The sequence below is a fragment of the Acanthochromis polyacanthus genome, chromosome 8 (genome assembly GCF_021347895.1).
Source record: "Acanthochromis polyacanthus isolate Apoly-LR-REF ecotype Palm Island chromosome 8, KAUST_Apoly_ChrSc, whole genome shotgun sequence".
NCBI classification, from domain to species: Eukaryota; Metazoa; Chordata; class Actinopteri; family Pomacentridae; genus Acanthochromis; species Acanthochromis polyacanthus.
This window is the reverse complement of record NC_067120.1, coordinates 6,605,380-6,633,324: the sequence shown is the minus strand read 5'-3', so window position 1 is coordinate 6,633,324 and position 27,945 is coordinate 6,605,380. Positions and strand designations below refer to the sequence as shown.

Genomic DNA, 27,945 nt, shown 5'->3' with positions numbered 1-27,945 from the left:
AAGTAAGAAGAGGAATTTTCCCAGCCCCAAATCACTGGTGGAGAGTAATTTGGGGCTAGGAAAATTCCTCTTCTTATTTGTGGATTATTTAGTAATCATGTGGTTGGTTTTAAAATTGATCAGGCTTTACATTATTACATTTAATTTCAAATTGTGTAAAAATGATGGTAATTGTAATTGCAAGCACAGAACAGCTGGAGATATGAAGTCTTATGTAGGTCACACTGTCAAGGGACTTTGTTTGATGCTCATTTGAGGCAAAACAAAGTTTACTTCTTCCAAGTTAGAAAAGCTTTGGACTCTACTCTGATTGGCTGTCGCAAAAGTCGGCCGTCTACTGATTGGTGCTTGGGCTACTTCCGTGTTATCATTCAGCAAAGGTCCCGCCCCCCCACACATCTGTAGCTCAGTGTCTCCCGGCAGGCTGCTCATGACGAGCGACGAGAGAGGAGAGAGATGAAGTAAACTCGGACTTTTTCCCCCGTTCAAACCGAAAATAAAAGGAAAGCAACTGTTATTTGCTCTGCTGAGCGGCTACATGGAGCTTGTTTTATAAGTGCTGTACTCAGAGAGCGAGGAGACATTTCGTCGGGTTTTTAAAGACTTTTGGCTGCTGGAGGGAAGTTTAAATCCCGGTGCTGGTCGGAGGAAAGGTAAGCCGACTGGCACTTCAGTTTTCCTGACTTTCCTGTTTGTTAACGAAAAAAAGTTGATTAATGTTATTGTTTATCTAGTAAGATCTTATCTGCTTGTTCGGTTGTAGTATTTCGCCGTCCTGCACTGATCTCCGCTCAGCAGCATGTCAGACAAGTGCTGCGCGGCGTAACCAGTCCATCCAGCTCGACGGGGAGTCACGACGGCTGCTTCACTGACTTCCAGGTAAACCGCCAACCAGGTTTGCCGCACTTCCGAAGTTTCCCCGAAGCGGCCACTTGGACAATAATGGCTGGTTTGAGCAATGTCCATATGAAAACCCTGGAGGACCTGACGCTGGACTCGGGCTACGGGGCGGGGGACTCCTGCAAATCCCTCAGCCTGTCCTCCTCCAAGTCCAACTCGCAGGCCTTCATGACGGCCCCTCACCGGGGAAACTGGTGGTACTACTCCGGCTCCATGAACAGCCGGAACAACAGCTGGGACACCGTCAACACTGTCCTGCCCGAAGACCCGGAGGACATCTTCTCCAAGTGCCCCCGCTTACCTGACTTGGAAGAGTTCCCCTGGACGGAGGAGGAGGTGGCCAAGATCCTGCGCAAAGTGGCCGAGAGTGGGAGCGTGAAATGGGGGCCTCCACCTGTGTTCTCCCCGGAGGCCGTGAGGCGGCTGTCCTCTCTCCTCCGCAGGGCTCTGATACGCATCTCCAGAGAGGCTCAGCGGCTCAGTGTCATGCACTGCCGCTGCACACGCTTCGAGGTGCAGAGCGCCATGAGGCTGGTGCTCAGCTGGGCTCTGGCCGACCACTGCGTCTCTGCCACGGTCAAGGCGATCTCCATGTACAGTATGAGCGCCGGCGAGCTGCTGAGGAAAGGCAAGTCCGCCCGCTGCGGCCTCTCCTTCTCCGTGGGACGCTTCTTCCGCTGGATGGTGGACACCCGCATCTCCGTGCGCATCCACGAGTACGCAGCGATATGCCTGACTGCATGCATGGAAGCTCTGGTGGAGGAGATAGGAGCCCGGGTGCTGATGGCCGAGAGGGGTCATTCAGGGCCGGATTCGGGGTCAGGATGCGCCCCGGTGAGTGCAGAGGCCCTGGAGGGGGTGGTGAACAATGACGCGGAGCTGTGGGGAGTCCTGCAACACTACGAGCACCTGATCTGCGGGAAGAACGCCAATGGTAAATATATTTTACAGTCTCCCTTCAGTGCACTTACATCAACATAATGTCTGGTTGTTCTTGTGGGTAAACTGACGCATGACGGGCTTAAGTGAATGTTTTGCTATGTGGTAATGTATGTCAGATTTCACCCCAAACGTTTTTTTTTTTTTTGTCACACACTCTCCTTCCTGAGTGCTGGTCACAACTTTCCACTCTCTCACAGTCCATGTGTGGAAAAGGTGAACTGTGGCCTGCTGCTGGATACAATAGCAGCTCTTTGTGCATGAGCATTAGATGGATTTGTTGCTGATTTGACCTGTCAGAATTAGGAAAATAACAGTGCCGACTCATCTGACATGAACAAAGAAAGTATTTTCTCCCTGACCAAGGTCACACAAGGAGAAACTACAGCTGGATTCTGTGTTGAGCAGCAAAATTTGATGTTAAATTCTTCACTCTTATAGGTCAGTGCGTGCTCACGTGTCACTCATGTTCTGCTGTTGTGATTTGGGCTGGAGAGAGCCTTAACAGACCAGGCAGGAGGCTTGTCTGTTGACACTGCTCTGTGTTTACTCTGACTTCACCTCTCAGCCTCTTGCTGTGTTGGCTGCACTCCTTTACAATCCTTTTTTCCCCTCCATTTCCTCATCCTGTCCTCCTCTCCTCCTGTTGGACTGATCCCTTTCGCCCACCACCATCCGCACATATCTTACATCTCTCTGCCTCCCTTCTCTTCCTACTCCAGCTGTGCATCCTGCTCCCTGTCCATTTATTTCCTCCTCCCTCACATCCCTCCTCAATCAAACTCTTTTTCTCTGCGCCGTTTGTCAAACCCTAGTATACTCATAGCGCTCTTTCCATGACTCTTTTGGCAGCCGAGTGTTGAGTTGATTCATGAGCTTGTGTTGGGACAATGTAACCAGCCTTTGTTTGTGGCCCACTACCAGCTCCCTGGAGCAGAGCTTTTTACTGCAGCACAATGGCCTTTTATTGTGTGATCGTGCAGCTTAGCCCAACACGGAGGGAGTGAAAACAAATGCTGGAGAAGCGCACACACCAGTGGCACATTATACACAAATCAATGGGTGAGTTTGAGAGAGAAAATGACTGGAGAGAGCCAGTATTACAGAGCTGCAATTAGAAGGCTCTCTACTGATCTCAGTTAAGACGTTATCACGCTGCAGCACCTTTCTGTGTGAGTGTGGCATGCATGTGAAGAAGGCAGGATTTGGACATGCAAAGGCAATTCAAAGTGCTACTGAAATGTTCAACAAGAAAACAGCATAAACATATTGAAATTAAGTTGTAAACAATACAAGATTTATACATCAAGTACAAAATATAAGATCCAGATAAGTTTAAAGCAGGATTTACATTACCTAAAAGTGGTGAGAAGTGAAACACTCTTTTGCTTCATTGTAAAATTATGGCTACAGTTGGCTCATATCTAAATTCCAAGTGGAGCAGATTTCAGCAGTGGACAGCATTACAGCTAAAAGCCATTCCACTGTGTTTAGTTTTAACTCTGGACACCACTAACTGAGAAGCCGTCTGTGCTTGTGCTCACTAAACATATCTGATATATTTTGGGCCCTGACCATTGAGAGACTTGTAGAGAATAAGTAGGGCCTTTATTTCAATTCCATATTTAACTAAAAGCCAGTGAAAAAGATCTAAGAATTGGAGTGATGTGTTCTCTTTCCTTAGTGCTTTTCAGTTTTGCAGCATCAGTGTTTTGGAAATGTTACAAATGTCTAATGGTCTTGTTGGAGAGGCCAGTAAGGAGTGCATTATAGTAGTTCATCCTACAAGAAATACAAGCATGAGTGAGCTTTTTGAAGTCTTTCTTAGACATAACCTTTCTCTTTTTAGTTATGTTTTTAAGATGCCAGCATGATTAGAAGAGGCTAATGCTGTCACGCCGACAACTTTGTAAAGGTCTGAGATCAGTCGGCATTTAACAAACAGTACATGCCCACTTGCATGCACACACTTACTCACTAATACCTTAACATTTAAAATTCTGTGCAGTTCCCACTGGTTTTATCACCATGTCCACTCCATTTAAGCCTGTAAGTGATAAAAACAACCGGGTGCAATGCTCGGGACTTGACTGTTATCTGGCAATGTATTTGAGTTGGACCTGTTTGATTGCAAAATAAGTTAAAAAGCAGCTTTTGTCCCAGTACTTAACCAGATGTCTTTTGGTTGGGTTTTGAATGGCCTATTTTGGTGAGTTCAGTCATTGGTTTTTGAGAAAGACCAGTGTGTGTGGTGTGTGTAATAACAACAGACTATTATTATGACCACCCTCGCTTTTTATAGGTCCAAGACTGGGCTGTGGAAGCCACATGCCCCTCTACCACCTTACCACCTGACACCCCACACCCTGAAAGTGGCTTTTGGCACCCCCCTGCTGCCGATGCCTCCACCTTCCAACAAAAAGCAACAATCCCTTTTCCCCTCTCTAACCAGAATGGTAGGGTAGACTACTGATCATACGGAATGGCACAGTATGATAGAACTCCTCCCTCTCACTTGATTTCTCGTCGTCCTTCTTACTCTTTCTCAGGGGCTGACCCACATCTGGAACTCTTTAAGTCAGAAATGACTTCTACGGCTCCAATAACAAAACTGAAAACTCCCTCCCTCCCCCCTCTCCTCTTGCCCTCTCATGCTCGGTCTCGCTTTTGGCTCTCTCTCTTTTTTCTAACTTTGCCATTGCATTCACGTCCACTTCATCTTTATCTGTTTATTTCTTCTGGTCTACAGGGAGTGCATTAGAGGAACCCAGTTGTGATGTGCCAGGATCTTATTCATTATTCGTGCACACGCTGGCCCGAGCACACTCACGTGCACACAGACCCTGAAACCAATTTAGTCTGCATGTGTTCAAATGGCTCCACAGCACTGGTTGAGCTCTATGCACAATACCACTATACAGAGGAATCCATTTGCCATTCATTTCTCCTCACAAGGAAATAGCATGGGTGAGCTCTTCCTGGTATAATTTGTATTGATAGTACTGTAGGGCATTTTAAAGTGCAGAGTAGTAGCTTTTCTAATGGACACTGGAAGTGGCTTTGAAATCATTGATCTTTATGACTGGCACACAGATGCCTGTTAAACTTTGGTCTGGCTGGCAGGACAGTTTTCCAAGTGTAACTTCATTCAAGTGTTCGGGGAATTTTATTTTATTTTTTTACTGTTCTCAGACTTTGTAGTTGTTTACCGCAGGCTGTTGTAGCAGTAGCCCATTAGTTAGATATCCAAACTATTGACTGGAGGGTCATTAGATCTCGAGCATGGCTGGGTAACACCATCAGTGCCAGTACTGTGGTTGCAAAATGGAGCTCTGTGGTGTGAATGTGAATAACTACTGCAAAAAACTTGGTCAAAGAGAGCATTCATGCTCAGTATAATGTACTTGGATAGATAACTGTAGATCTGGTCTGGTGCTAACACAAAGCAAAATTCCGTTTTTGTGCTGCAGCTTTTTAAAAGTAGTAAAAAGGCTGCTAGTAATGGCTTTGGGGTGCACTGACAGACCATATGATTTGCTACTCAGTATTTCCCTAAATATGTATTTAGCCCAGAAAGAGGCGTGGGAACGGTGGGCAGAAAGATGCAGGGAGAGCAGCCCAGCACTGTGGTCACACAGATGGGGAAACCAGCACTCTGAAAATACACTCCCTGTTCCACAAATCTGGAGCAGGATCAAATACAGTTTTGGAAAATATATGAGGGCATTAATGTTATGGTGAAATAACCCAAAATCCATGCTTGAGTGCTAGGCATGCTGCAGATTTTTGCAGGTATTAACTAGCCTGTATTTTCCTTAAATAACCATACAGATTATTTAGGTTACCCTTGTGAACACTGTGAACAAGCCCATGTTTAAACAGTTAAGAGAATAAGTCCCATAACTCCAGTGGATAATAGGAGTTAATCCTTCACAAAACACTACAATCCATCTCTGTGTGTGAGAGTGTTGTGCACGGGTGCATGTACCACCCCGGGCTACACACACACACACTCAGTGATGGTCCATGTCACTGTTTGCACTGACTTCTTGTCTGGTACCAGCTGTAAAAACACTGACCCATTAGAGTTCTGGTGTGCACATGTGTTTCAGTGTGCTCATCTGTGGGTGCTTACATTTATTTTTGCGGGTAGGGACCATTCTTGGAAAACCATGAGTAATGCTTTTACAGATATGACACCACAAATGATTCGTCTGGCTATTACAAAACCAATAACATGGACTCAGGAACCTCCCATTGATTTCCCATCCTCTGATGCAGGTCATTAAGTTTGTGAAATTAATAACTATCATGTCAAATAAGTATCTTAAGAGATTGTGAACTCCCCTGTGTGCAGCTGGTCTTTACTTGCTGCTCTCTTTTCTGAAGCTTTACAATCATTATTTTGACCTCTAGCAATGTTCCTCCTATTACATTACAGCCATATGAGTCATGCTTCTTAACACTGTTTACAGTAAGGCACTGATATAGAGGAAGAAAAGAGAGATGGGGATGACAGATACTCAAGGGAAAAAGACCAAATGACATAAATGGAGACCGAAATAGCGGCTGCAAACTTGAAAGCATTCATGCCTTTGCATCTTGATTTAGTCTCACCACTCACATTCTTGGACAGCAGTAGTTGAGGCTTTACTCTGGCCTCAGAGAACACGAGAGGTCAGATTGATATTGAACTTCTTTGGCTTGTTTCCATTGGAATATGCACAGCAGGTGTGCCCCATGCATTACCACAAAGTCCTGGCTCTGGCTCTCAGGGGAATCTGTCCTCCGCATTGAGTTGGGGTTGCAGCTCGAGTCGCTAATGAGGGAAGCAGATCGACTGGCTGGAGGATGGTTGGAATCTTGGACCAGATAGCTCAGTGCATTGCCTGAATGGTTTAAAAAGCAACCACAGGGCATCACATCACCCTAGTATTAAGTCTGGCTTAGAGAATGCGCTACCACATGGACACACACCTGTGTCTGGCTTAGTTATTATTATAATGTTGAAGTCTGACTGTCAGGTGTCAAAGGTCAAGAGTTAAAGGTTAATGGTAGCCATATTGGCTCTTCTAGTGAGTTGGACTTGCTCTATAAGGTAGTTTATATAGGATTGATGTAGGAATTGTCAATACTGCTTATTCAAATTTGTTCTGTATATATTTAGATTTTTTTCCTCCACTTTCATACACAGATAAAAAAGAGCCACTGCACACTTTACAGTTTAAAAAAAATAAAGGTACCCATGGACACTACACACAGACACACACACACTGGCGGTAATCTTAATATACAAGAGAGCTGAAATTAGGGATATAGCTAGAACCAAATGGAACCGACTATTTGACAAAAAGAACAGAGCTTTACTCCCAGTTGTGCAGTGGAAGTTTATTGTGAAGGGTGGGAGCTTGCAGGAAAAGGCTCCACTCTGAAAACACAATGTTTTTTTTTGTGAATTCAAAGGATATTTAAATAATACTACAATGTAAAGGACATGACAAAGAAATCTACAGAGTATTAAGACTGGACACATCTGAAGGCCCTTCCATTTATAGCCTCATAAGTGAGAAGGATGATCTTAAAATCTACTCACTAGTATTGATAGCAAATACAAAGACATCAGGACAGGTTTTATATGATTTGGGAGAACTCTGGCAGGTTTGTTTTGGACCAAATGAAGACCTTTTGCTACTGTCAGAGGTAGTCTGGAGAGTAGTGTGTTGTGGTTGTTGAAGTGGATGCTACTAAAACAAATACAAAGATTTCAATGTCAGAGCCTAATGAAATGTGTTGTATTTTGGTTAAGTGACATGAGTGAAGTAAGGCAGTTGTTTATAGACTTGATGTTAAGCTAAAAGGCAAGAGCAGGATCAAAAACTGTTCCCAAATTCTTAACTGTGTTGTTCAGAGAAATTCTGCAGTAGAATAGTGGACAAGTCTTTGAAAGGGGATCTGAGTCTTACTCGACAAGCAAACAACATTTTAGTACTTTGTTTGATTCGTTTGATTCTTTTTATTTTTTTAAGAGTATTTTTATCTATTTTTATTCTTGTTTGCACTGCTGCTATTTGTCATGCTTTGTTGTACTTCTGCACAATGACAATAAAGTCTCTTTATCTTATCTTTATCTCACATTTTGATTCTTATGGGCGTTCCAAATGTGGGCCACATCCAGCAATGGACTTTACATATGCTCATCTCTAATCTTAAAAGCTGTGAGGAAACGTTGACTGTTCCAGCAACATACGTACATGCCATCAGCTAATTACTGTTGTGATGGTGCTGTCATCTGAAAGAAGACAAGATTCTGAAACATTTGACCGGGGCTGAAGAGCCAATTTTGTCATTGAGGATGACTGGTGGAAAATATTTCACCCTCCAATTACTGAATTTTTGGATGATATTGGTCTTGGTTGCTATAGGTAACAAGCATGTTTTTTGTCCATTGTACCCACTTTACTGAGAGCTCTAGCAACACCAGCTGGAAGGGACAAAAGGCTGGGATGACAGCAAAGCCAATAAAGACTTGGGTTATTGTGTGAGACTGAAGGTGAAGCTTCAAAAGAAGATGCCTTTTATTTTTACAGCCTAGACAGAATAAGGAGGTGAGAATCAGAGCAAAAAGACTGAGCAGTATCAAGGACCTTTTTCATGTAACTTTTAGCTCCTGCATTACATGTTTCTATTACCCTACTGATTTGATATGCTGCTAGAGAAGACTGACCTGCCTGACGAAGTGACACGTGTGTTTTTGTTAAAATGAACCGAGGCTTAAATATAAAAATGCAAATAAGCATACCCAATCAGTTGGGAATTTTGTCTTTCTGAAAATTCAGGTTAAAAAATGACCTGGCCAAGTGTAGCATTCAATATGAAATACAGTGTAATTCAGATTTTAAGTATGAAAAGACAGTGTGTTACCCCGTTACAGCAAAATAAGTAAATAATCAAAATGCAGTGAGTCACTGGAAGAAAACCATCACTCCTCCTATACTACTACAGATTATCTGTCTGGATACCACATCATCCTCCTAATGTTAACTTGAAGATGGTTTGATTCAGTATTACAGAGTACGGGTTTCAGAAAAAGAGACTTAATGTCCTCCATTCAGTCTTTAAATTGGATGTTTCTGCAATGCAGGTCAGTTCTGAATTGCTTTTCTATGTTTTGTTCACTTCTCAGATACAGAGTAAACTTCCAGTAACTTTGAATCTCTGTCAAACCACAAACACCTTCTGAAATAATCAGTTTCGCTGCTCCTCACTCTGAAAAATCAATGCCAACGATCACATTTGTAATTGCTAATAGGCATTAGCTGGCACACATCAGCTTCTCTGCATGTGTGCTCTGGCAAAGCTAAAGCCTGCCACTGTAGTCGATACAGAACCATTTTGTGGGTGATTTGGTTGTAATATTTAATTACACACAGGCAGATCAGATGGGTCGACTTGGAGGATGTGGGGAGAGGCAGCACGGAAGCCGATCAGGGAGTGTGTAGTTTAGCTGGGAACAGATTTGTGTGACCAGCAAATAGATATAATAAACCCTTGCTGTGTTCACTGGTGAAATCTGTTGGAGTCAAAGTGACTTAGCCAGCTTGGTAAAAGCCAAAGCTCTGCAAGTGAGGAAGAGTTTGTGTCTTTGTGCAGGATTGCTCCAGTATGGGCATGTTTGTGTGCCAGAGGAAGGGCTGTGATCACTTCAGCCAGCAGTTTAAAGAAAAAAAAGACATAGCTTCTTTTGGATGTTCGTTAGCCAAGTTCAGAAAGTGATGTTTTTTTTCCCTTTGAAGTCTAAACTGTTGTTTTTGTAAACGGACTGAAATGGGGAGCGTTTGTGATGCTTTCAGTGACCTCTTTGTCCGGTGGAGTCAGAGCAGCAGTGTGTGGAGGATGAATGGCAAAGCTTAGATATCTGGCACTGGAAAAGTAAACATGCTCGTTTGCAGACTCACCGCTGTGCTCACAGGTCTATCCTCTGGTGATTTTCACACTCAGGCTGATATGGCTTTCCACTTGCATATGCACTGACGCTACAATGGACATATGGGGGCTTGTGAATTTACATAATTACAGGTCCAGATAAATTAACTGAAGATTTTTTTCTGTATCTTACTATTATAATAGTTACCAATGCAAAACATAAAGCAGAGAAATACATTGTATATACTAATTAAAATAATATAATAATAACTTCAGAACATATACATGCACAGACACACCAATATTGTGCAAAAGTAGGAAGAGAAGAGGAGGAAGATGCCTTTCCTTCAGACTTTGATGATTAATGTTGTGAGTGTACAGAGGGTGGAGTAGGCAAACACATTCAGTGGACAAAGACGCACTGTTAAGGATTCCAGCTCCAGCTTCTTTACCATCAAATGTCTTTCAGTTTGGTTTTAAAGCCACATTTAAATGAACAAGCACAAATAACTGCCCTGCTTTTTTAATACCTTTTCCTAACAATGACAGATCAGGACAAGCCTCACAGCTCACCTCATACAGGTTGAGCAATAGTTCATCATTTGCATGATGCTTGGAAGCAGTTTCTCATACTCCCCAAACAGCCAGCCAATTTTCCAGAGGGAGAAGTTGGGCAGAGAGGTTAAAATGAAAGGAGTGAAAAGAAGGCTGAGGGAAAAATTAACAGCAGCATTCATGACAAGCCTTTTTGTAAGTGCGCCAGATTCAGTGGGCAAAGTGCCCATTATGGTGTGTTAGCAAAGTTGTGTTCATGTCATAACTAGGCCATCGCAGCTTTCTGACATTTCTTCGGCATGTTTTTACTTTGATGTTGTGCTGTCTCTTCCATCTCTGACTGATGATATCTGTACTTTTTTCCAAAGGACTGCTGTGTGTATCGGTGTGTGTGCATTCGGTTTGTGTGTGTGTGTGTGCGTCTGTGCTGGACTGAGTTTGCTTTCTCTGTCAGCAGGGTTGATTGACTCCTGACTGAGTGAAAGTTAACACAGACATTCAATCAGAGTGATGCTTGGAGACTAGGAGTGTCTAGTTCTGTTTGACTGAACTCAAAGAAATGCAGCTCTCTTTGTACTGAAAGCACCAAAAAGAGGGAGTTTTGCTCTTTTATTGTCTTGAAAAGTCGATTGCCCAGTGACAGGAATGGATGCAGTGTGATTTAATTTCTACTGTGAATAGGAGTAGTACTCAGTGTGTTGTTTTTGTCTTTCCTTTATATCTTACCACCCGCCTCTCTCTCAACTGTCTTGTCTCCCTTTGTCAGACACTGGAATGTGTTTGTTTGCACGTCGAGCCTGCAGCTTCATCAGCAACATGTATGTAAACACTGAGGCTCAGCAGCTTGTTTGAACCACTTTTTGCCCACATCAGAGGACTCATCTCACCCTCCCCCTAGTTGTGCTGATAGCCAGACTGTTGTGGGTTGAAGTCACTGTGATTTGACAGTGTCTGTCCTGTTAGACTCTGTCATACTCGCTAATCTATTTTCTGACCTTCATAACTCCACACCAGGCTCCTGTGACCTTCTTTCCACTCACTACTTTGTATCTTCTTTCTACTGTTATGGGAGCATATTATCAACCCACACTGATTACAATCTCTGCTTCTAGTCCTCACCTTCAAAGCTTTACTTACTCATCTCTTATTTTCCTTTGCCCTACCACATCCACTGTTTACATCCAGCTTTCTCTTTGCAAATGTGACTTGTGTATATTACAGTTGCATTTTTTTCCTCCAACTTTTGCTTTTCCATCTGCAATCCTGTAACCAGTGCCATGTCTTAAAAACATCACCTGTTGGGTCAAGGTCATCCAGATAGACATGTGGTGATTAAAAGAGCCACAGCGGCGCACACAGCATATTTAGACCAAAACCGTGTACAGTAAGGCTTCCTGGAATTCCCTTGTGGTTAGTGGAGGGAAGGAGCACATTTAGAGGGCCATATGGGGAACACATGTGGGCACAGGAAAACAGACTCTGTCAAGACAGGACACCCTCTGCCGTAGTCTGTCGTCTCTTTCTGTCGATAAGATCTGCACAGCACATTCACCATATGCGTACTCCTTCCTGTAACCGAAATAAACAGTTCAGATTCTATAAGTAATCAAAAGGAGATGTGTATTAGGGAGATGGAAGCGTGACTTTAAGAAACCCCACCATATACTGTGACATAACAACTAGGTGTGCACAGACAAAAAGACATAGCTCATGTTTAAGACAGAGTTGGAACAGTTGTCATCAGATTGGCTGGACCTGTGTTTCTGTGGTAGAATTAAGAGTCCTCATTGCACCTAATCACCATGTATATGTATTTTGTTTGAAAATGATGAGGATTATGCTTGGGTCTGTGTCTGCGTTGTGTTTGTACGGCTTGGTTGCCCATGCGTGCGGCTGCTGTGATAAGAAAAGTCCGAACTAACGCTTTGTTTGTGTTACTGTGTGTCTGTACAGGATATGTCTCTCTGGGCACGATCCCACTAATTTTGGCTACATCTGTATATAACTGTGTGCATGTGTGGGCCCATGTCCACATAAGTATGTGTTCAACTTGGATTTGGATGTGTTCTGTGAATTAGTGGGCTCTGTCTATCCAGCCACATCTGCTCTGTGTCTCTCTTTCTGTCTCTATCTGCGTTGTGTTGGCCATCTGTGTGTCACTGCAGGGTCACAGACAGTGCTGGACATAATACACACCAGCGATAGTTGCCAAGTTTCCTCTCCAGCTTTGATATAATCTGCCTATTGAGCTATCGTTGGGTGAAGGGAGAAGATAGAAGAAGGAATAGCGTGGTATGTGCTGGAATTTCACACTGATGAAAGGATGCCTTGTTTGGTGGTGTCCAGAGAAATGGATTTTTTTTTTTAAAACTTGGGTCAAACAGCTAAATACTTGTGATGATGATGCTTCTTTCCAGAAGATTGGTTGCACATTGTTTTCTCAAAGTGATTAATTCCGATGTGTGCCCTGTGTGTCTACACAATGAGTGAATATAAATTGGATTACTAGTATCTTGAGTGACCTTGTACAAGTGGTGTTTCTGTCTATGCACGTGGAGGCTACAGAGGAAGTCGGTCAGACAGCAGTTAAACAGAGCCCGGCACAGAGCACCCCTCAATGCTTGCCCTGCTTCTCCACCTCTAAGAGCAAAGTATAGCCTCTAAAAAATCTCTGACATTGCCAACATGTTCATCAGCTCATCAAGCCTGACTCAGTGTAACTCTATGTACGCCCGATGGGATTATTAAATACGCTGGGATTAGACATTTATTCCACCCGCATGGGCTGTAGACGCAAGTGTGATTAACTTTGGCTCTATAGAACAAGTATTCTCATTATTTTCCATGTGCTTTGCATTAGTTAACAGTCCATACAGTATATATACTGTACATACATATGGCTACATGTCAGTGCCCTCGCCTTGTGGTGCTTCTGTTAAAAGGTGTTGTAAAAGAACTCTCAAAGGCAGCCTGACAGTGGTTAAATATATAATGTAAGATCCAGGCAAGCAATCACTGACAGAGGTCAAAAAGAAGGAAATTGTGGAGCTGGATAGGTCAACACAACATTGAGCAAATACACTAACAATTAAATGCTTTGTCTATAGTTAATTGTCAGCTTTTGGCAGGAAACACCTCCACCAGTGAAGCCGTCTACTAAAAAAAGAGCCTTTCAGCAGTCCATTCAGGTGTTAAGAAGGGGCGTGTGTGTCTGCATGACGGAGCTGAAGGGGGCAGATGTGTTAGGAGTTTAAGGTGTTCACTGGGGAGGGGAGCCAGCCTGTGGCTCTGCGAGTCATAAATAATACAACACTCACCCAGCCAGTCAGCTGAGCCCCAGGAAAAGTGTGGAGGGTGAGCAGCTTGTACTTATCCCGGTGGTTTTATACAAACGTTTAAACAAAGCTGTGTTTTTTTTATTACGCTGAGAGGCTTTGTTTTGACGTGAGGTCTGCAGACAGGATCCAAAGCGCAGGCAATCTGATGTCAGGGGAACAATAGAGCTCGTACGTGTGGCAGCTGACTAAGTCACAAACCCACATGTGAAGACGGAGAGACAGAGGGAGGAGATGTCTTGATTCTTCTCTGTGACTCTGATAACACTGTGGCTCTATCCTGTTGCCTGAATAGACAAAGATAACACACACAAAACTAGCATGCACACTTACTCACTGAAATCAAAAACACTTGTGATAGAGACACAAACTGATAAGTAGCAATCGGGCAGACAAAGATGGAAAAGAATTTGCGCTATCAGCATGCAGTTGTGTTTTTTTCCTGATTGGAGGCGTGACAACTAGCACTTTAAGCCTTGTTAGGATGTCTGTGATGTCTGTTGTATTTCAAAAAGCGAAAAGTGGAAAGGAAAATAGATTCTTTACATCCATCATATCTAAATGCATAGCTATCATCTCCAGCCCCCACGCTGTTTGAGTGTGTTCAAGAGAGAAACTTTGGTTGAGGCCCCTCTTCTTTCCTGACTGTGTGAAAGCCTCCCAAGAGCACCATCTCTCTCTCCTCTCCTCTCCTGTCCTCCCTCCTTCCCTCCCTTCATTCATCTTTCCTCTATCTGTCTCTTTAGCTGCTCCTGGTGTTCTGCACCAGAAGTCTTGAAATGCCATCATCATCTCCTGCAGAGAGAGGAAACCAATAACATAGTATTCTGCATGTGTGTGAACCCATGAGAGAGTGAGGAATAGAGATTTTCTATGCAGCCTTGGTTTCAATACCATTTTACTTGTGACACAATATGCACTTTTACAAGGTTGTTAAGTTAACAGCTTTGGCATTAGAGGAGAGAAGTGTTAGAAATGTGTTTTTAAAATGGTTGAACATGTGCAGATGAAGGCTATCATGGATACCAAAAGGAGCTGGTATGTCTCTCTGGCTCAGTGCTAAGAGTGTCACACAGAGAGTAGGGAATAGAGAAAGCAGAAGCACAGAGCGAAAAAAATCACAGAGCAAGAGATGAACCTGCCTAGTGGCTCTTGGCTCTTGTGCACTTCTGCTCTGAAGGCCATAATTATCCTCTGACCAGCTCGTTTGGTAGCTGGAGATTGATGAGGTCAGCAGTTAGCTGACTAGCATGGCGAGGTCAAGTACTATTCATGCCTTGGATTGTGAATTAGGACATATCACTCTCTATCCAGCACTCTGGCTCTTTTCTCGGGCTATCTTTGTTGTGTGTGAGTTCATGCGTATCTGAAAGGTGGTTTCTGTGTCACCGCAGTCTGCAAATTGAATCAAGGAAAGGCTTACCTCCCCTCTGTCTCCCATCTTCCAAACTTTCTTTTCCCCTAATTCTCCTCTCCCTCTTTCTTTTGGCTGTCTCAGTGGTCGCCTCTCTGTCTGTTTTGCCAGGTCCCCTCAGCCAGAGCTTTCCTACATAGACCCGCTGCTGCAGTCAGACTCCTGGGAACTTGCTGCTCAGAGACAATGGCTGGGGAAGGCATCATTATATCTGCACACACCAGGAGGCTCGATTTTAAATATGTGCAGTAATCCTCGGGTATCGAATTGTTGGGACGATGGCTTCTGGGTTCACTCAGGCTTTCGGCAGGGGACCAAAGAAATCTTTTTATTTTTCTATTTCCTTCTTGAAATACCATCACTGTCTTCATGCAGAATTGCTTCTCCACAGAACTTCTCCCCATCTTGTTCCCATCGTTGTGATGGTGTATGCTATTTTCTTCCCAAGTTTCTCTCAAGTGGCAAAAGGTAAAATGTAGCTAATTATCACCCTGCAGCTTTTGAAAGCCCTTCTGAGACTGCAGGGGCTGAAATTGGAGAATGGGAGTTGTCCAAGAGTAGGGAAACAATATATGTGTGTGTGTGTGTCTAGCTCATGGCTGTGGGTAGTCCAAACCCCAACTCTGAACACTTGGCAAGCAGTTGAATGAAATATCCCATGAGCCTCTCCTTCTGTCTGTCTAGCCATTCGTGGTTATGGGGTTTCCCGAGTGGGTAAAGCAGGGGTTTTTGTTTGTCTTGGAAAGAGACAGGAAGTACAAGAAGTAAAGGTTGGAACAAGAATTTTTAAAAAAAGGAGAGAAAGTTGAAGCACAGGACAGAAAATATAGATTTTGCCGACTTAAAATCTGTCAGCGAATGTGCAGATACAGCAGGCGGTAGCTGATGAACAAGGGCAGGGCCAGCATACATGCTCAGCCGCCATCATCAAACCCAGGCAGACTCTGCAGTGGGAAAAGGAGAATGAAAACAGATTTGTCAGTGTTTGCATAGGAGCTGTTTGAGTGTGTTCTAGAATAGTCCCCCCCCCCCAAAATGTCACACACAAACATTCCTCTGAAACACTCACACACCCACGGCTTTTTAAAGCGTCTCTGGCTGCTGGGCAGTGAGGTTTCTCTGGGAAGGGTTAAGGGATTTGTGTGTTTTAGTGTGTGTGGTCAGGATGTGGGTAGCACCTCTCGCTAGTCATGATTTACTAACAATACCCATGGTGGTTAGAGCCTGACACTCAGCACATATTGCAAGTCTGAGTGGGTTTACTGTACAACAATCTGGAAACTTTTCCCCACTCTCGCATTCCCTGGGTTTGTTCACATTGTAACCAAGTCCCATTCAAGAAGTGAGTGTCATTCTTGATGATTTATCATTTGTTTCCTGCCAGACTAAGTTTTATTAATTTCTGTAAAGGACATAGTCGGTAATATACGATGTGGCCTGTAGACAATTTATTTGTGTGCCAGAGTGTGAGTTTCTGTGTGTATGTGTCAGGAAGGGCGAAAAGTCTGTCAGCTATTATTTAGCCATTGTGGCTTTGGGTAGCATTGTGGGAAAGTTAGTTGAAGAGAAGTGACCGGGTCTTCTGCTACGCTCAGGAAGAAATGCATTAACACACACACACACACACACACACACACACACACACACACACACACACACACACACACACACACACACACACACACACACACACACACACACACACACAAATGTGAGAATTGTGCAGCTTCCTAAGCACTTAAAAGGAAAATTGCCCTCGCTTGTACTTCTTCAAGTGTACTGTTTGTTAAAGTGTTCTGGTTTTATAGTTAAAAGGAATGCAGTGATGTAGAGGAGAGCAGAAATTGAGAGAAAAATGTGTCTCTCCTGAGGTGATATCTCCCCTTGTTTGTGATTGCTTATTTTTTTCCATCTGCTGCATGGAGGAAACACCTCCAGTGGGTGGTCCACAGACTCCCATGGAACAGGAGCCTCTTATGACCTGCATAACACACCAGCACACACACACAAATGCACACAAAGCAGCACAATTGTGGACAGACACATTAAAAATGACTGCAGAGATCAAACCCGTCAGAACATGTTGAGATGACCTTATAAAGTATTTAAATGACACACACTGAGTCAAGCTTGTCTGGAGCACCTGCAGAAGCAACAGCTGGGAACACACACGGCAACAAACGTCACCTCTTGTACATATGCACACACACATGCCCACCTCCCACAACTTTGTTTGTGTTGCTGCCGTGTTTGTGGCTGAGGAATGCGTGAGGAGGTGCCCCCTGTAGAGAAAAAGCAGCAAATGTTGATCACCACAGGGTATGTGAGATGTTTGTAATGGAACCACAACACTGTTCAGTTTCTGTTTAAGCACAAGACTCAGTAGTGATGACTCAAGTTGATTTGCTGCATGTACGTGCAATTCCGACAAAAGGTCATAGCAAACGACTTCTCACCCATGCTGACGTGCTTTGAAGCTGATGATGGATTTACATAAGATGTGACCGGCTTGCAGTAAGTCAAGACGCTTTGAAGTAATGCATACAGTATGAAATGAAAGTGTTCATCAGGCAGGAATGAACGGAGATTCGCTGAGTTGGACAAAAACAAACTGAAGTTCCGAGGACACATTTATTATCTGATACACATTTGCAGATTGGGAATTTCTTCTCTTTTGTGGCTTGTGTTGTGTTTTGTTTATTCATCTCTGTTTATCTGCAGTTGTCTCCTGCTCAAACACAAAATGCGCACTCAAATTCAGAAACAGTGACGTTAGAATGGTGATGTTTTCCATAGGAAATGGAAAAAAGAGCAAAGGATAACTTAAGGTGCATTTTATGAACTTGAGTACAGAGAGACAACATAGCTGACCGCTTTACAAGTCTGCTTGTAAACCTTCATCAGAGGTTGCAAATGTCTGTTGGTTGTGGGCAGTTCTACACAAAGATTTATTTCCCTTTTTCATTCAGTGTGATGCATTTGGGGGTCCTGAGTCCCAGGTCGAGCACCATTGTACTACAGGTGTCGTAGCACGTATATTGTAAAGAGATGACACAATGAGGCTTTGTTAACTTTTAAGTGTCCCATAGTGCTGACCACCACATGGGCACTTGTTAGCTAATTGACGTAGAAGAAGAGGGTGGCCTGAATTTGTGTCTTTGTGTGTGTAAGTGTTGTTGTGGATGCAAAGAGGTGGGGGTCAAGCGATGAAATGACTGCATAAAGGGATGGTCCTTCTCAGCAGGAATTCTATTGAGGTATGGACACTCCCTCTGTGTTGAGTGTGTGCATGTGAGGGTGTGCGGGGTCAGGGGTGAGCTGTAAACCCCCGTCGGTGTCAGATGGGTCATACAGCCGCTTGAATGAGGTGACTGCTCTGGTTAAAGGTGTTTTATTGCCTCCTGCTAAAGAGGTGGACATCTTGACACGCCCCGCAGGTCCCTAACACACCCAGGTCACACAGACAGAATGTTTAGAGCTGCTGTCTGCTCTCCGCTGTCATCTGCAAGACTGACACATGGCCGTATGATTTGTGCTTTTGATGACATCCCAGCACTTGCCGCATATCATTATTTCATGCTGTGTAGATATGTGTGTGGCCAGACTGCACCGGGGACATTTATCAGAACATCATCATCTGTCTGAAGTTGGGTGGTCCGTTGATTTATTGTCAGTATGTGTCTTTTACACATGTTCCATCAGTGGCATTGATTTCTGGCTAATTGCATGAGGTGCTGTGCCCAGTCTAACCAACCAGTGTTATGACCATTATGTGTCCCCTCCCAGTATTGAATTCTGTCTTCTGTCTTTCACAGTGAGGACAGTTGTTATGAACAATGGCTGGGACAACAGTAGAGTCAGGCAGATGTAAATGGATCAGCCTTACTCATTACTGCGCACAAACAACTATGGGCCTTTTGAACAAAGCTTTGCTCCGTTCACTCTCTGCTGCTGCAAAATGCTGCTGAGTTGTAATGTCCATGATATAATGCACACTCATCCTGTCTATTTGTCTTACCAATGGCAGGTTATAATGGACTGGAATGAGTGTGTGGGTTGTTCTTTCTTGATGCAAGCTTAATTGAAATGTGATAGTAGTAAGGAGGTTAATGCAGCTCTGTTCTACAAATAGTTTTCTACCTCTAGAAGACAGTATAGCTTCCCTTCTTTATTGAGCTGACTGTGCAGGTTGTAATCACTTAAACTTGGAAGTCTCTGGCAAGTAAGTAAGTGTCTTTACTCAGGTTACTTTTACTTGTACTTTGCTTGAGTAGTTATTTCTGTTTTATACTACTACAGACTTCTCCAGTCATCAGTTTCAAAGGAAAATAGGGTGTTTTTGCTAGATTTGTTTAGCAGTTCTTGTGATCAGCTAATAGATGAAGCATTTACATGTAAACAGAAAATAAATCCATAAATTTTGATGCTGTTGCACAACTAAAATACAATAGCTGTATATATAATGGTGAGCTCCTCTCAGACTAACCTCAATAATAGCATCTTACTCTTTACAACGTGTGCTCTTGGTTTTAATCATTTGTTTTTCTCACACAATTTCATCCATCCATCCATTCTCTATACACCGCTTTATCCTCACTAGGGTTGTGGGGGGTGCTGGAGCCTATCTTAGCTGACTCGGGCGAAGGCAGGAGACACCCTGGACAGGTTGCCAGTCTGTCGCAGGGCTACTCATACAATTTCAGGCTTCTTTTAAGATCTAATTTTATAGTCTGTACTTTTACTCATGTAGATTATGGTAAGATTGTGGTATTGCTACGTAACTTAAGACAGAATCTGGATAATTGTTCTATCACTCTTCGTAGCTGATGCAAGTACAACTGTGCAACTTTTGCATACTTGTGTGAGGAACCAACAATCAAAGGCTGCCCAGATAGTGATTTAACTCCTTTTCCATTCTGCTGTGAAACAGAATCCAAAAGAAAGGAGAGCAAGTAGGCAAAGGTAGGAAAGGCGTGGATGAAAGAGTAAGTCAACCTCTTTTCCGAATCACAATCCATCCACCATTCCCCCACCCTTGCTTTTTCCCCCAATTTGACTCACTGCTCTGCGTCATGATTTTGCTCTCTCCCCAGTCCAACCCGGAATGTTAATCAGCAGAAAGCTGCTTTAGATTTACAAGGGGGAATTTGGATCCAGTCCTTTGAAACGTCAGACTCCTAAGTCCCTGTATCAGAACGGCTAGTTGTATTGTGAGAACCTTGCTGCAGCAGAAGACTGAACATCTGAACAAAGACGCTGGGAAGGATTTGATGCGTTGAGTTCCTCAGCTTGAGATTTTGAAAATAAAATACCTGTGACTCTCTGGGCATCAGTCTAGTAGGGAAGGCACAGTATGGCACTCAAAGTGAGCTAATAAACATCTAGGCTAATGTGTGAATGCCGAATTTAGTGTATAAAAGAATTAGGGAGGAGAGGGGTAAAATTAGAAGCTCAATAAGCAATTGGTGAGACACAAAGTGCTTTTTATAGGAGTTAGTCAGACTGGGACTGAAGTGATAATGACACTGTGCCACATGCGTTTGTGTCTGACATCAGACACAGAGGTGTTGCATGCTGTTCCTGCTTTAATGCTAATTTTAAGGGTGTTATCCTGTGAAAGTTAACCAGTGACCAAACTAATGAGGAAGCATGAAACAAGTGTGTAATCAATTTGTAAATCAAATCTTTTTTTAAAAATTAAAAAAGCTGATGAGCCACGCTAGGATATTGAGAAGAAAGAGTCACTTACATGTTAAATTCAGTGAATGAATTATGTTGTTTTGCTCACACAAATCTAGTGAATCAGGTGTAACTTTTCAAAGCACCCACATATAATTCTGCATGTGTGGTTCCAACCCTCCATCACGCAGAAAAAGTCTTTTTGGGCATCAAATGTGATCCACACAGCCAACTGGCTAGTGAACTTACTTTTCTCAATTTTCCCCTCCTAAAGAAAAAAGCATGAACCTCACTCCTGTGATTTACCCGTGTTAGTGTGTGTGCGTGTGCATGTGTGTTTATCTTAGCCAATGTTACTGAGAACAAACCCAATCTAGAGTTGAGGTTCAAAAACTTTGCTCAATGAGCATCTTGTCTTCCATCCAAACTGACTGGCTCTCTGTTCTTGCTCTCAAGTTGAGCGAAAAATACGGAGAAAAAAACAAGCTGATCACACAGACAGAAGGGGAGCAATTAGTGTAAACACGCACTCATATGCACACACATACACACTTTGTACTTTTTTGCCTAGTTGCTGCCCATATTGTTATTTGTTGAGAGCTGAATAGAGGGTAGCTTGTTCTAAAAAGGGAGGTTAACTGTTGCTGCTCTTGATCTGTTCCAGCCAATAATGTCCACTCTTTTACTTTGGTCACACTGATCTCATGGATATTTTGACTTTTAAGTGGCAATAATTGTTCTCTAGACCAAAGCACAGTTACATTGCATCATGAGTTGCACTTCTGACTTTTTCCTGTGTTTTTTTGTCAAGTCCTCTACCTCCTAACAGTGTTTGGGAAGGTGACATCATCTCAATAGTAAAAGTGGATTCCATTATGAGAGGGTGGGTTTGAGGTTAGATGTTTCTGTGGAAGTATTATTGATGTGTGTGTGTGTCTTTGTAACAACCATCGTCCAGTGTCATTAGAGAAACAAGACCAGCCTCTATATACAGTATAATGTATTTCCAGCGCCAGTTCTGCACCGTAAGCCAGTGAAACCTATAAAACTAGCCATCCTATAATGGAGCTATATTGTCCCTTTGCTGCACACTATGTGAAGTGGCGTCACGTATGGAAACAGGGATTGGTAAATGAGACTAGATAGCCACAGGCACCACAGTTAGCCTGGAACGCAAAATATAAAACATGATTAGAGAGGGAACAAGGGAGACTAAAGGAGGGGAGAGGGAAAGGGGGGAGAGAGCTGAAGTTATGTTTAGGATTAGGGTTAGTTGTATAGAGCTTATGGTGTTATTTTTCAGGGATGTGGGAAACCAAAGCCAAGCCCTCCCGAGTCTTGCCACTCCTAATTTGAGTGTGCGTGTGTGTGTGTGTTTGTTTGGGGGTGCTGGTAGGTATGTTATTGCACACCACATTTACAGCTCAATAGTGATATTGTTGCACTGTTGGAGCTACTTAATGTGGCCTGTGTGCATGACTTTGGAGCACCTCAGATTTATTCAAGACCATTTTACATGACACTAGATCTTTTATCCATCTTGCTGGATTTTCCACACGAGCAGGAAACGGCTGGTAACTCGTGGTCGGCGTAACAGCTTTATATTTCTCAAGGTTTGCATTTTGAGGTTTGATTTCTGACTTTGTGAGCACAGACATCACTCAGATATTCTGTGAAGATTTGATCCAATCTTGGTGGCTTAGTTCACTGGGATTCTGGGCAGACTTTTAAAAGTAGAACAATTCAAATATTATACTTGCTATTCTTTTCAAAGTTTGTTTCAACTTTTCAAATTTGAATTTTACTTAGATTTTGCTTCCTAGAAAGCATCCTCCCAAGCCAAACATCCGATACAGCAGTAGTCTGAGAACAGCAGGCAGATCCAGCACATGAAATCTCATTTTTCCCTACGTATAATACCGTCACGTTCACCACTAGTAGTACATTTCTTCTCTTTCCATCTCAGTTGTAATTTTGAATCTCCCAGTGATTAATGATGTTTGTGGGTGTTCCCACTCATTGACTTTGGGAAGCCCCCTTTTCGCACAGCTGATAAGGTTACTTCCTCTTTTAGCCCCAGCTGAGCGCCACCTCTGACCCATGAACCCTTGCAGCCAGGGGTCAGCAGAGGTGTCAGGGGGATGTTTACCAGACCCCACTTCACTTGTCCATCACGGTCTGTGATTTATCTGGCTCTGAAAAGCGTGTGCGTGCATGTGTGTGGTTGTGTGTGAACGAGAACCTTAACTTCTGATGTCTGTTAAATCAGAAACATAACGATTTGAACACAGATATTCCAGTGAATGGTCGCTTCAGTCAAAACTGAGATTTTAAATGTAAGCAGCTTTGGCTTATGAATGCTTCTCTGTCTGCCCCCAACTCTTCATAGGTAGTTTGTATTTTAAAAGACACACTTGTATGCTAACTTGTCAAATGAATGATTATTTTTAGGTCAAATGCTAATACACCACTTTTAGTTACTAAATGCCCCTCTGTCTTACTGAAGTTCTGTTTAGATAAGGATCATGAGGAGGGTTCGCCAGAGCAAGCAAACATATGGATATTTTTACCCTCGTATGCTGCAGCTAGTGTAGCCGAACAAAGCTAATCCTTCTGGATCTACAGAAACGTACACATATAATAATGTTCAATCCTCGATTTTATGATTAGACTTTTATGAATTGTGCTCAGTGCGGCTAACAAAAGATCTGTGTGTGGCACATGATCTCTATTAAACTGAGAAGAATGTGGTTGTGTGTGGGTGAGGGTGGATGTGTGAAAAACAGGTGTTTTGTAGGCTTTGTGTGCGGAAAACAAGAGGTCGGGCCTGTGAGTGAAGGATCACATCTGGCATATGGATTCCACTGTAGAGAAATGCAGCACGAGTGTGTGGGGGTGTGTGCGTGTGTGCATGTGTGCTTTTTGTCGTGTGAAAGATAGTCACTGAAAGGCAGGAGATCAGGAGACGGTGGGAGTGATACACACCCAGTGACACCCCTGACAAACACTACACTATTGTGTGACCGTCCACTCTCCAGCCTCCACAGAGAGACAAGCTTATAGCCTCCTGGACCAGAATCAGAGCTCCTTTTTGGGCAGGGGAAGTGGCTTTGAAGCCCCCTTCTCCCTGACTCTCTGATCCATCCACCCTGTAATGAATGCAGAGGCTGTTAATGGAGGAAAGGCAGGTGTTCTCTTCTATGTGCGTTTGTGTGCACACACGTCTCTAAGTCTCGAGTTTTCCGTCAGCTTACTGAGAGCATACAGCAAGAGCAAAGCTGACTGTCTTTTCGTCTTTCATGCAGTCTCTCTAAACTAGACAAAACAAATTGGCACACAGAGACCACTTATGTTCAAGAATGCATCTTTCCTGGTGGGAAAAGAAATAAAGCTAAAACTGAGAAAGGCTATGTAATCACACAAGGAATTGTTCAAGGTCTGTCGCTGACAAACTGTTTATCATTACACTGCCTCATTTGTTTCAGATTTTTTTTCTATCACAAAATCACACAAGAGTTCTCGCCTTGTCAAGTATGACAGTTATTTTCTACTGATAATGTGAAACATGAAGTGACTAAAGTAGCCTTTGAGCGAAAATTTATTTGGAGAGAAATACGCAGTGAAATGTAAAAGATTAAATAGTTTCTGGTACTGACTCATGAGAACTTGGCTTGGTGAAAATTGCTATGGTCTCAGAATTTAGAGTTGTTGCTTTCTGGCCTGTTGTTGAAGGTAAACCCCAACATATCTTGAGATATGAAAAGCTGTAATGTCCTCCAAAGATTAGATATGTAACCAAATAATGCTACCAAGCAAGTCTAATAAAAACACAAATTTGGAGCCAAGTAGAACAATCTGTGACTTTGGGAGATAACATATCACAAGAGCTACAAAGTGAGAGTCGATGCATGCAGGAAAAGGAGTGAAGCAGTCTTTTCCATCAGCTCTAACTCAAAGGGTTTTTTGACATATTGTACTCGCTGGCAAGCCGCAGTTCAAAGTTATGATTTCCTGACAATAGATTTGAATTTGAACTTTGGCGTTTGATTTGACAGCATTATTTTAAATGGAACATGACTCATAAGAGGACTTAATTGAGAGTGACAGCCTGCCGGGGCAACATTCAAAAACTTTCAGTGTAACAAAAAAATCGTTGTTGGATTTTTCTGACCTTGTTTCGACAGTATGTCGAACATCATTTTGAGTGATGGCTTGGCTGAGCTGTGAGGAGCTGTAATGGTTTTGAGAGATAGTTTAAATGGGCTGGGAACTGACACAAGCCTTGTGGTTAAGTTTCAGCTGTAATTTGTAGCTGAGGTTCCCACATGACATTTGCAGGGTCAGCCTCAGAAATAGAACCATAATGACCACAAAAGAATGAATCCCTTGTGTCACTTGTCTTGCCCTACCTCCTTCCCTTAACAGTGTCAGATATTCCTGTTTTTACCCCCAGTTCCTCCTCTGTTGCATCCTTTTTCTGCATGACTCATTCGTCTTCCAATAAAGCTCTACAACCCGCAGTCATCATCTTCCTCTCAGACTCTCCCAGTGCCAGAGAGAGAAAAAAAGATGTATATAGTGCTGGAGCTGCTGGTACTTATGATATTAGTGGTGGTGGGGACAGCCCTGGTTGGCTTGCAGACCTACATCAAGCCCAAATGACGCAGGCTGGGGTTCAGCGGTGAGGCAAGCAATGGGGTGGGACTGTGGGAAATACTGAGTGGTGTGTGAATATTTGCCACAGCCTTCAAAGGATATAGCAGAATCAATTGAAATGGTATTATAATTTGCAAAGATTCTGCTCCTGTTCTTTTCTAAGACTGCTAAATATGGGCTAGAGATTATCCTGTGAAAGTCACAAGAAGTGTCACGATAGAAGAAGCAAATAAGGATGGGTCTCTCTAAACTGTAAATTTACCTGGTGTTTACATCTCTCTGTTATAGTTCTTACATGTCTAGTTTTAATGCAGGAAGCTGAGGAGGAAAGTTGAGCTAAAACAGTTCAATGCAAGTGTAGCTTTATGCATTCTGAACTCCTGAATTAGACCTACAAGAATGATTTGGTTTCTATTCTGAACTGTTTATCATTTTTCCTGTATCTCGGTAGAGTTTGAAGACTGGAAAAAAAACATCAATGCTAATCTCTTGATGACTCACACTAAGGGGAATCAGAATAACTTGCGAAACATTGCTCACACTTATTGTAAAATCCTGTGCGCATGCTGACATCTTCATTTTTTCACACAACCTTGCCCACAGTAATGAGACACAATATCTCAAAATGGCACTCATGTCTCAGGAGGCAGGAGTTCCACTCATATAAGCTGGAGTCGAGCTATTACTGAATGAGCTCTTCACATCCCATGCCACATAAAATAACACCTACTACTCTGTCATGGTGGCTGCTACAGTGGCCATAAAGCATGGTGGTGTATACACAGTAAGGCAGTGTAGGCGATTACATAGAAGAAGAGAAATTTAACATGATAATGTGATAGGTCTGTTGAGTATGCAGCCATTACCATAAATAACTTTCCTCTATTTTTCTATGAGAGGATATTCCAAGGTCTTTGGAGGATAAACGAGGGGAAAAAAGAGATTCACATGAGTTCTTGGAAGAATAAAATGTTCGAGCTTCAGATGCCTCGCCCACGTTTATCTGTACTTACTGTCACGTTAAGGAATGATTAACACACTGCAAAAGCAAAGCCCTCATTATTACTAAAATACCTGAAGTGCCACATCAAAGAAGTGTGTGCATATTTTATATGTGCACATGTGAGTGTATGAGTATGTTTGTGCTTGTGTGAGGGAACAGGGATGTGTCGAAGCTTGTGTATGGTTTGTTTGTGTGACGTGCATGTTCTTTGTAGCAGTAGTACTCTGCTAGAGGCAGCCGTTTCCATTGTGTCGGAATGGGGAGTCAGCACATATTATACAAGTCAGATGCTGCAGAGAAAGTACGAGAGTGAGCGAGGGAGAAAGAAATGGAGTTTTGTATGAAACTGAACTCCCTTTGGCAGTCAAACTCTTCCACAGTGACTACGTCTTTAATTCTATCAATATGTTTTTCATTTATGAAGCTGAGCTTTAGACTGGACTGACTTCTCTCTGTCCCTGCTTTGTTTTTAGAGCTACAGGGCATAGTGCACCCTTTACCTTCTAATTGATTTATCCAACTTTCACTGTCTTTATAGAGTAGAAGTCGATGTACAGTTCGTCACATAGTACTGATGTTTAATTCAACCACATACATTTAAATATTCTACTTATCAAACAGAATGTTTTAAATTTTTTTGTGAATGTTTGCTTCTGTCCATACACAACTGATACCATGTTTGAAGTGTCAGCTATTGGACAGTGCCCTTATTCTGGAGAATAGGTCACAGCATAAAGTAATTAAAGGATGCTAACCTATTCAGTTCAAGTTATGTTGCTATATTTACTGTAACACAATCTACTATAACATACTGTCAATGAAACACACTTTTTGTTCAATAAGGCAGTATATTAATATCCACCTGCACATAAACTGTGCCCATACACTTATTAACAAATCAGTCTCATGAGTTGGTAGATTAAAGCATGTTTACTTTTAAGTCATATAAAGGCAAATGACATCATCACACAATGCACGAAATCATTCAGATCCAGCATAAAACTAAAATAATCACATAACAGAATGAAAAATAGAAACTATGAGGCACGACTGTATAAGGTGTTTTATTGGTTACCTAATGATTTAAAAATATTCTCTTTTGTGCTCCTTGATTCAATGAATAGCCAACTTTAAGTATCATCAACTCGTCTTAGCAAAGAGTAATAAAAGGAAGAGGCTTCAGAGTCAGAGGATGAGATTTTTTTGAATGTGCATCTGCAGTTTTTCCTTTTAACATTCTCCTCTGATTCCAATGAGAGCACACCGCTTGCCGGAAGCACATGGGAATGTAATTTTAGGGATGATAGCCCATCTTTTCCGCTTTTGTGAGAGTAAGGAGAGTTTGAGATGATGTGGCTTTGCTCTTCTGTTTTTCTAAATAAATCACAAACCTACACTGATCATCTTTCCTCCTTCCATTTCTCTTTTCTATCTACAGCCCCCACCCCACCCCCACTCATTTCCAAAATCTCACTTTGGATTCTGAAGCCAAAGTAAAGGTTAACCTTTGGGCAGTTAGCTGAACTCACCCAGTGAGATGC

General features: G+C 42.7%; 1 protein-coding gene across 1 annotated transcript in view; it reads left to right on the top strand.

Moving 5' to 3' along the window:
• The first annotated feature begins 398 nt into the window (after positions 1 to 398).
• Positions 399 to 27,945, top strand: part of abtb2b (ankyrin repeat and BTB (POZ) domain containing 2b) — a 51,864-nt gene continuing 24,317 nt past the window's right edge. The window contains exons 1-2 of the mRNA XM_022189943.2: positions 399 to 653; positions 764 to 1,834. Of these exons, the coding sequence (XP_022045635.1) occupies positions 943 to 1,834 (892 nt within the window). The 5' untranslated portion in view covers positions 399 to 653; positions 764 to 942. The remainder of the gene's footprint in view (positions 654 to 763; positions 1,835 to 27,945) is intronic.